Source organism: Pholis gunnellus, assembly GCF_910591455.1.
Source record: "Pholis gunnellus genome assembly, chromosome: 9".
NCBI lineage: Eukaryota > Metazoa > Chordata > Actinopteri > Perciformes > Pholidae > Pholis > Pholis gunnellus.
In genome coordinates, this window is record NC_136535.1 from 16,274,506 (window position 1) to 16,284,591 (window position 10,086).

The 10,086-nt window shown below is 42.0% G+C and overlaps 1 protein-coding gene across 1 annotated transcript; it reads left to right on the top strand.

Annotated features, from left to right (window-relative positions):
- Positions 1-267: 267 nt before the first annotated feature.
- rilp (Rab interacting lysosomal protein) lies at positions 268-9,625 on the top strand. The gene is made up of 8 exons (XM_079166796.1): positions 268-937; positions 2,041-2,164; positions 4,132-4,253; positions 5,272-5,457; positions 6,160-6,329; positions 6,423-6,548; positions 6,657-6,758; positions 7,972-9,625. The coding sequence occupies exons 1-8, from the start codon at positions 614-616 to the stop codon at positions 8,096-8,098; spliced, it is 1,281 nt and encodes a 426-aa protein (XP_079022922.1). The 5' UTR covers positions 268-613; the 3' UTR covers positions 8,099-9,625.
- The last annotated feature ends 461 nt before the right edge of the window (positions 9,626-10,086 follow it).

Consider the following 10,086-nt stretch of genomic DNA (forward strand, 5'->3'; position numbering starts at 1 on the left):
CCTGCCATTGAAAGATGTCTCTTGACTGCTCTTTAAATCTGGTACAATAGAGTTATACTGGACTCTAACCTGTGTGGGACTTTCCAATACTTGGTCATTTTACTTATGTGATTGACAGTTATAGATCAGCATTTGTGACTGCAGATCAGGAGAGGAAATTCAATGTTCACGCTCTGGTGCATGCATCAGTATGCTCGACCTGGCAGGCGAGTTTTTGCGTGTAGTGTGTGCACTCGAATTACATTGGTCAGGAAAGTAGGAGGATCCTACAGTGAGTAGACTGCGTGAATACTGTCCAGCTTTGCACTACGTATTTCACAGTGGAGTACTCGATGTTCTTGTATTTTTGTTTGATTTGGTAGGCTGAGTTATTTTGAGCAAACATAAAAAATGCAAGAGGTGTTGTTTGAAGATATGCAAGTCAAGTTCAGGCGTGTCTGCAGCGTGGGCTCAACCATGTATTCACTTTAAACTTCCCACCGGCACTCGTCTGTTGCGTTCCCGTTTATAATCGGCTATAAACGGCTTGCTGTCACGTCGCGCGGACTGCTCGCTGTCGGGTTTCGATACCGGATTTAAGAGCATGTGAAGTGAGCTTGGTCCCACTCTGGACATGGAGGCACCCGAAGCACACTCGGAGGGCTGTTTTCACCGGACGTTCTCGGCTCTGACCGTGGACGACGTGTATGACATAGCCAAACTGATCGGCACCGAGGTGGAGAAACTCATCGACGGCGGGGGCAAAGAGAGCGTCGCGGGTCTGGTGCCGAAAATAGTGAAAGTGCTGGAGCTCCTGGAGAACTTCGCGTCGAGGAACCACGCGCACAAGCTGAAGGAAGAGGAGCTGCTGAAGACGTTCGAGACGCTACAGCTGCAGCAGCAGAAGAAACGAGCGGGCAAAGAAAGCGAGGAGGGCAACGACAAACATGAGATACGGGTGAGAGACGTCTGTGTGCTTGTTAATTACGCCGTCGTACAGCCTGGTTTAGGGGAAGCCATTGCGTCAGACGTGTTATGTAATAGTACAGCATGAGCAGTAGCCCAAATTAAATTGGTGCACTTGGTGTTATTTATCAAAGAAGATTACTCAGTTATTATTAAAAAAAAATGTTTATGAGTATAGCATTAACTGTTTTAACTTGCATATTGTATGTTGTACACTGAACTACCAATGGGGACAATGTGGGTCACTAGGTAGTTGAACTGGTTTGTGGAAATTCAGTTAACTTTAAATAGGAATATGCACATAAGTGTGATATCAGGTCAACAGGACCTCAGTTGCTCAATTCTGCCCCGGGGCCCCCAAGCAGAATCAATCCATAAGGTTCAATATGGTCGAGACTAAAAAGTAACACCTCATTCTGCAAAGTAAACAAACATGTTGGTGTCAAATATAGCTCACTATTGTCTCTCTCCAAAATAAAAAAAGCTACTCAAATGCTCCCAAACTGCAGTTAAGTTGAATACATTCTACATCTCTGGTCATGCTACAGAGCTATAAGTGTTGTAATTAATAATTAATTATTGAAGCTTTGACATGAGTAACATAAAGAAAAGGAGGGAAGGGCCTGCTGTTGTACCATGCTGTGTTTTGGTTAAATAACACACCAAAGAACTTCATTGTTGTGGGGCTGTTTGGACAACCAATCTTTTAAATGTTTGTTTTGTAGGAAAAGAAAGGATTTGTTTTAAATACTTTGATCATACCATTAAAGGCTTAACAAAGATTTAGTTCTTTGTGCTTGTAGTAGTGGTGCTTATTCATCCTCTGCATGTCTGACTCTATAAACTTGAATCCGTAGTGTCGGTGCATGACAGACGGGGTTATAATCGTTACTCAGAAAGGGAATGAAGAGGTGTGGTTGTTGGAATCATTTCAACAAAAACATCTGCATTAACTTAACAACAAACTGACACACCCGCTTGGACAAAACTTATTTTCCTGAAGCCAAATATTTAAATTGCTCAGGTCTTTTATTTTTTTAGTATCACATCTCTGAGGTTATGGTTTTACAGTCTGTCTTCCATCCTCTCGAGCAGGAGCTGCAGCAGAAGGAGCAGCAGTGGAGACGGAGGTGTGAGGAGCTGGAGGCCCAGGTTCAGCAGCTCCAGGAGGATAAAGAGGAGCTGCAGAGCAGACTTAAGGGCAGCCATGCACAGGAAGGTAGGTCCCAGGGTTGTAATGTTAAATATGCTACGGGTTTTTGGAAACTGGGCGTTTGGGTAAATTACTTCCCAAATCAGCTCCAAAATACAACATCGTAAAAGAATCCTTTCATCAATCCATGCTACCTATTGTTTGTATACTCGCATGACGGTTTACGTCTCACCCCAAAAATGTAGGTGCACACTAACATTTCATAAAGCCCGAGGGAATCATGGGGATTTCTCACACCTGTGAGAGTTGAGTGGACGATCAAAACTGAAAATGGTGAAGCCGTGGGTGCTTTTAGGATGGCTTTCAATACTCAGTGTGGGTTACAAGAGATAACATAAAACAAATAACTGTGGGTATCGCATAAACAATCTAGCATTCTTTATACCTCGTTGCTTGAGAAATCTGAATCTGGTGCGAGTGCCCTGGTGATCTCTAGAGTACACAGACTCATCCAGGGTTGGCATGAGCTCTTCTCTAAACAAATCCACTTTGGGGCCATTTGGTTGCGTAGTTTTTCTACTCCAGAATGCAAATGTGTGTAACTGTGCTTTCCATGAGCACAACTTCCCCACCAGTGACTGAGCACCGTGTGCAGATTCAAAGCAGTGGGTTAACAGTCGTATGCACTGAGGCTGAAAGTAATCAGACTGGTCGTTGCTGTGTTTGTAGTGCAGTTATTTTGTGAGGTGAAGCATCAGAAGTTGTCCCAGGCAGGAGAGGACTCAGAAGAGCGCTGTGCTTACATAAAAACATTAAATCATAGGATTCAAAATTGGCACAGTGGTGTTATTATAATGGTTTTTCATTAATCACAATCACGCTAACTGGCTGAGTAATGACTTGTTGGTTCACATAATTTACATTTGACAGCTACTTAATACATTTTGTTTTGATAGTTGATAATTTAAGATTTAAGATTTAATTAGGCATACCTCTTCGCTTGTTCAGCATGTAAAAAAAAGCCTTACCACAGTAATGTGAGCCAGAAGGTGGAGTCACTTTGCTGACTCTTGTTTTCTTGTACTAACAGGAAAAACACGACGTCTTAATTAATGATTTATTTGACAAGAGGCCATGTGGCAGTTGAACGTGATCCTTCATTTTACGTTATGAATGTGACGGCTGCTTCACTCGGCTGACTTCAAGTTCAAATGTGCCGTCGATTATTTCAGTTTATGTACAAGATTTTAGTATTACGGGACAATAGTATCTGCACCTTGTTTTAGTAGACGCAGTAGACGCACCTTGTTTTTTTTGCTGCAGCACCAGTATGTTTAAAGAGTCAGTGAATCCAAATCATTAAACAAACAAAAAACATCTTTCCATGGATGGTATCTATCTGTGCGATAGCTTTGGTTTCGTTTGCCCAAGTTTTGAGATATCAACGCAAGATATTTTTACTCCATCCACTCAGATACAAAGAAGGTGATGGAATGTTGTTTGTGGGATGTTTGCATTAAAGAAATGCACCTGAAAGAAATCTGTAAAATGTCTTTCCGAACGCGTGACTCGAGATAATCCACTGTCACTTTGTTGCTGAAAGAACTTGTTCCAGTTTGTACTGTACTCTGACCACTAACTTCATGGTTTAACTTTCTCACAAGTTGCATAATTACTATGCTCATATTTTTGCTCATAAGTGGTAGGAATGGCTGAAATCAAAGTCGCTTTGTTGTATATTTTCATACCTAGTGTGCAGTCTTCTCTCTACTTTTCACATTTCCCATGGTTAGTTTATTACACAACTCTACAGATCAGTAAAGTGGCTTTATTAACCATCAATGAACTATATCATGTAACAATATAACCCCACCTTCCTGAAATGTTGTCATCAATTGATGATCTTTACTCTAAATTTACAACAAGAATTGTAGCCAGCAGTCAGTGTAAAAAAAGGCTTCCCAAAAAGGATGTACATTTAGGGGCCACTGTTATTTACCTGACCCTCTTCCTTTGTGTGTTTATGTGCGCAGACCGGACCCAGCGGCAGGAGCGAGAGGTGATGCTGAAGCTGAAGGAGGTGGTGGACAAGCAGAGAGATGAGCTGAGGGCAAAAGTCCAGGAGATAACCACCATTTCCAAAGAGGCAGAGGCGGTAAGGAGAGACAAGCACTCATGTTTGTGACGATTCTTCTGCGTATGAACACATTCACGCACAGCAGCTCGCAACTCATTTTTTCAAACATTTTCATCGTTTAATTGATCATTTAACAGCTGATGGCGGCTGGCATTCACTTGGTTTCTAGCCTGAAGATAAAAGTAGAAAGAAAGCTGTTGTCTTTACTGTCGTGCATGCCACCGATAACATTTGGACACACTTTTATAATATTTATGGCTGTGGCTACAAAGGTCGGTTTCCAACATAATTACATTGTTGTGTAACACATGTAGCATTAAAAGAGAAGCGACATCATGTAAACCCCACCAATAAGAACACGCTGGAAGACAAGGAGTGTGTCAGGGAAAGAGGGAAGAGTGTGTGGAGATTATCTGCATAGTTACCCGCTGAGGATTAAGCTGCACTCAACACAAGTCTGGGCAGAGTTTTCACCCACACACACACACACACACACACACACACACACACACACACACACACACACAGCCACAGTGTGCGTTCTTGTGAGTGTTTGCGCATGGTTCTGTGTTAAGGCACGTATATCACGTGATTTAAATAGCAGCCACAACTGGGTGTGTGTTAGTTAATACTTAGTTTTTTGCTCCCAGTCAGTTGACTCACATCTGAAAAAAAAAAAAACAGCTCATGGTCAACTGAACTAGTTTCTCTGTTTGCTCAATGGAATGCCTAGAATTTTTTGTTTCATCCTAAAATGAATGCTACACTTGTATGGTTTGTCCTCGCCATCCCCCAGACCTTTGGTCCAAATCACACGCATGGAGACATTTTCGACCCACTGCAGATAGATTGTCTTTTTGGTTCAGCCCTGGCTTGTTATTAAACTATATTTATACTTGGTGGGAAATATGGAAACTATTTGTTTTGTCTTTTAACCTGTTTAGTTCGTCAACTTGCTGCTGCTCATGATTAACAGTAGTGTATCTGTGTGTGTGTGTGTGTGTGTGTGTGTGTGTGTGTGTGTGTGTGCGTGCAGCTCCAGGAGCAGTTGGAGCGCTTCATGAAGATGAATGCGGAGCTGCGACACAAGCAGAACGTGCTGCAGACCCAGCTGAAGAGCACCGTGGAGAGGAAGGCCGACATGGAGGCCGACCTGAAGGAGAAAAGCAAAGAGATAGAAAACCTCCAAACACAGCTGGACAAAACCAACAGCAACAGCCCCGTATGCATGACTCTTAAACCCTTCATCCACGTGTCCTTTATTTCATGTAAAGAAAAAAATACAATACTTTTGCTTCTCGAATTCAGAGATGCATTCACATTTTTATAAAAAATCCCTCAACTTCAAGTCAAAATGGATTTGGATCTAATTCTGATGCTTCACTCATTCTTAAATGTTCTGGAAAAGAGCTGAAGATTTAAAAAGGTACATTTGTATAAAAAAAAATGGTGCTACTGATCAAACTACAAAGGTGTACCAACAACCACTGCTGTACTGTCTGATTGAATTAACACAACCCACAATTGGCTTATCAACCGTCGTATACACACCCTCTTAACTCTAAAACAAGCGACAAGGAATGCAGGCAGTCGGCTCAAAGCCGTCCTATAAGTCACTTCATACAATCTTGCCAAAAACGAAACTAACCTCACCAAGCTGTCTGCGGCTGAGTGGTGGCAGTGTGTGTACTGGTAGTTCCATTAGCTGTTAGCTGTACGCCAAACACACCGTCCAAAACAATAACAGCGTGCAAACTGTTTTTCTCCCCACTTTGTCTCTGGGTGCAGAGTAGCGTCTGGGGTGGGGGTCGTTATCACAAGCACCCCCTACCTGGGCCAGTGACCGGTTTAGAGTTGTTGTTGAGTGTAGTTTGAAGTAGTTTTGTAGTCTGCATGACCTCATGTCTCTCTGTTCTCCCATCAGTCCAAGTCGAGTCAAACCGCTCGCGAGTCAAAGAAAAAGTCGTCAGTTGACCAGAAGGATCCCGATCTGCCGTGCTTCACCAAGAAGGAGGTGCGTGACATCATTTTTGAGAGGAACGAGCTCAAAACCAACCTCTTCCTGGTGCAGGAGGAGCTCAACTACTATCAGAGGTGGGTCTGCTGTGTGTGTGTGTGTGTGTGTGTGTACATGTCTTGTTATGCCATTTTGTATGTTTAAATGAAAATGATTGTGTGTTTCTGCAGGGAGATCCTGAATGAAGAGAGGTGTCCAGGTTTCCTGTTAGAAGCCGTCCGCTCTGCCATTAAGAAAAAGAGGAAGCTCATTAAGGCAAAGATGCTTGGCTTTGGTGCAGACGACTGCAGCAGCAGGTCTCTCTTAAAAACACTCGCATCACATCCAGAAATAATGGGCCAGTGTAGAAATATGTTCACAACAGAAGGGTTTTTATCACTGTTTTATTTCTTCTTCTTCTTCAGTGACGAGGAGGAGAGGAGTTCTCTGTTCGGGCAGACAGAAGAAGTAGATGGCTCTGAAGTGGACGGCACTGACAAACCAGCTGAGTCACGCATCCGAAACCTGTAAGTACAACTTCAAGCCGACACTGTTACACCGCACCGCTCAGACTTCAGGAAACCACAGTGCTGGTCTGCAAAATATCAGAGAGGATGTGTCGATAACAGCATCTGTCCCTGCTTATGTTTTCTGCTTTGAGAGAAGTTGGTTTCCTTGCATGCATGAGCTTTACAGGGTTAAATTAAGCAAAGGACAAACGACCAAAACGCACACGATGTGCATACAGTGTGCTTCTCTTGAGTATTGTGTCCAAAGAGGAGCTCCTCATTACGTGGTTCAGTGGATATGTTTTCATTTATCTGGTAAATGTGTACCTTTGACACGGAGGATTGCTCATCTTGACAGGAAAGCTCAGGATTATCTTCATGTTGTTTGCTTGAGGCATGGGAGGGAGAAGGAGAAACACCAGACATGTGACCAAAGTTCTCAGATGGATGTGAACTGTCCTAATTTTAAGGCTCTTCACCAACTATAGCATGATGCCTTTCTTCGGACTAATTTAAGTTCCTCCAGTGTTTTATTTCATTAATATGTTAACGCTAAAACACAATTTAGAGTTCACTTACCGCATAGTATTACAGAAAATCAACAATATAGATTTCTTTGATAGATTGTTATTACCCTTAGATTAAGTCTGTTTTCTCAGAAATGTGCATATATTAAGATAGAGGATGTTTACCCGCTTGAACTAGTGAAGAATAAGGACTGGGCCCTACAGGGTTTAACTTGCAGGCATGGAAATCTTATTTACACAGCAACTTTGGGAAAGTACTCTTAGGTCTGCACCTCCTGATTGAACATTGTATATGGGGCTTTTTGGCTTTATTAGACAATCAGTCTAATATATCTGTTTTGCATTTTGCATCGTCACTTGGGCTTCAGATGATCTGAAATTAAAAAAGAAACATAAAAAAAAAAAATTGTCACCCCAGAGTCTCCCAAGAGAAACAAGTAGAGAGCATTTATTAAGAAGAATGATACATTAATTGCTAACAACTGAAGCACTTTGCATTGCAACCATCATTAAATGCAAAGCAATAGCAACAACAACAACACAGCAGACATTGTCTGTGATTTAGGCATTTTTTTTCATCTCTCTCTGTCTCTGCTGACGCTGTCACTGCCCTGAGATCTCCGTCAATCCAGCGCTATATTTAGCTGTAATCCCCGACAGCAGATCTGACCTCAGGCCTGCCTTTTCTGCTCTTTCGGCTGCAGCTTTGGCTTCCTGACGCGGTCGGGCAGCGGCCGGAGCCCCACCCACATGAGCAACTCCGCCTCCACTTGGGAAATCATCGGAGACTCAGAGGCCACCGATGAGACGGGGCTGGGACCGTCCCCCTGAGCCCGGGTACTGACCTCTCGCTGTGAGACACCCTTCTGCCCTCAGTCAGGACTTCTTCCTCAGCTTGTGACAGAAAATGTGGTTAAAAAAATAAATAATCACGTGGACATTTCAACGCAGCACCAGTGTGCAAAAACACAAAAAGCACTATGTGAGTGTGTGGGAAAAGAAAGTGAACGGAACACTTTTTTTTGTTGCTTTATTTCAGTCATAGGCTACTTTCATTTCCCCTTTTGTTAATTTCACTCTTGCCGTTTGTCCCCTTATTTTTCCATAGAAGTGATAAATAAGTACAGTATACTAGTAATACAGCAGATATAGTACAGTGTACCACACTAAGAGGGATACATTTTAACCGCACAAAAGATACTTCCATGTATGATTCAAGTATAAATACAACAATCTTCTCATGTATTTTTCATTGTGAGGAAAGTCCAAAAATGGGTTATTGCGCATATATATTTATATATATCCTCATATTTATATATACATTTTTACCAAAAACCAAAGTTCACCTCTGTCCTGTTGGTCATTTTATTACAATCAAGATTTTACCACCATTATAACAAGTAACTTTTACCTCATTTGGGGTATTTTTAAGGCATTTGTTAACTTGTGTATTTTTCATGATTTGAAGCACTTTTATGCTCAAGGACAAAAAAAGAAAGTTGTTGTCCTAATACCAGGCTCTTCCAGCAGTGAGTGCATTTTAATCCAGTGAGCCTTAATTTACTGCTTGTATTGTTATAAAATGTATTTTCTTAACTTTCCTTCATTGCAGAGAGTCAAAGCCTTTGGCTGTTGTGTGTTTGATGCTGGTGCCATAAATGTGTTTGTGTAAGCACATGTATTCTGTCTGTACGGTACCAGCCTCTGCAGATCGGTTACTTTACTCTGTTCCCTCTTAAAGGAACAGTGTGTACTATTTTGGATCTATTGGCAGAATAGGAACATAATATTCACAGGTATGTTTTCTTTAGTGTATAATCACCTGAAAATAAGAATACTTGTGTTTCTCTTACCTTCAAATTAGCTGCTCCTCTTCACAGAGGCGGCTTGCAATGTTTCTACAGTAGCCCAGAATGGACAAACCAAACACCGGCTATAAAGAGGGCCATTCACATTTTTTGCATCAGCCAAAGTAGTTCTCCTACAATCATGGCTCGCAGGAGACGTTTCAGTTGGTTGCGATGTGCAACCTCACCACTAGTTGCCGCCAAATACAGCACTCTGAACCCTTAATGTGTGATTATAACACTACTCTGACAATGTCAGGCCTGTGGGGTATTTGTTGAGACAATGTATGACCTTCCAATCAGAGCATGTTTTCCTAAAATACTGTGTTCGCAGTTTATTTTTGTAAGCATGTTTTTGCTGACAAAACAGATTTAAGATGTCAATTGCCATATGAGTAATATGTATTGATGAAATGTGATAAAAACTATTAAAAATGTGGATTTTCTGCGATGTGGAGATTTGAAGATTCAATAAAATCCATTAAACACAGAATTGTATTGAAAATAGAAATGATCTTCGTGCATTTTTTCCCACGATTCAAGAAAAAATAGACAAGACCAGATTTTAAAAAATGGCATTGTGCACCAAATGTTGCTGTTGAATGAAAGCAGGAGCTCAAAGTGATCACGTGACCATCGTTGTACTGACTTTCAAGACTTATAAGGAGGGCGAAGGCGTTCTCCATCATGTCCTGGAAGACTGTCAACAATAGAATCTGGGAAAAAGGTGAACATCAGGGGTGCGTGTTTGCCTTCGTGCGGGCCCCACCAGTGTGTGCGGCGAGTTTTGTGTGTTAGTGTTCGACCATCTTTAAAAAGCTCTGTATCTGGCTGAATAGAAGGAAGTGGCTCTGACTTCCCCAGGAAATGGGAAGAGGAAACCTGGGGGCTTCGACCTCTCTGGCTGCAGTGGAGCCACAAGATGACACACTGGAGAGAAACAAGGAGGGAAGGGTTGAGGGTACAGAAAGA

Excerpts from the sequence above, each read along its gene's own strand:
- rilp (XM_079166796.1), top strand. The coding sequence starts at position 614 with ATGGAGGCACCCGAAGCACACTCGGAGGGCTGTTTTCACCGGACGTTC. Across the intron at positions 2,165-4,131 it reads GGGCAGCCATGCACAGGAAG|ACCGGACCCAGCGGCAGGAG; the intron begins GTAGGTCCCAGG and ends TTATGTGCGCAG. Across the intron at positions 5,458-6,159 it reads AAACCAACAGCAACAGCCCC|TCCAAGTCGAGTCAAACCGC; the intron begins GTATGCATGACT and ends TTCTCCCATCAG.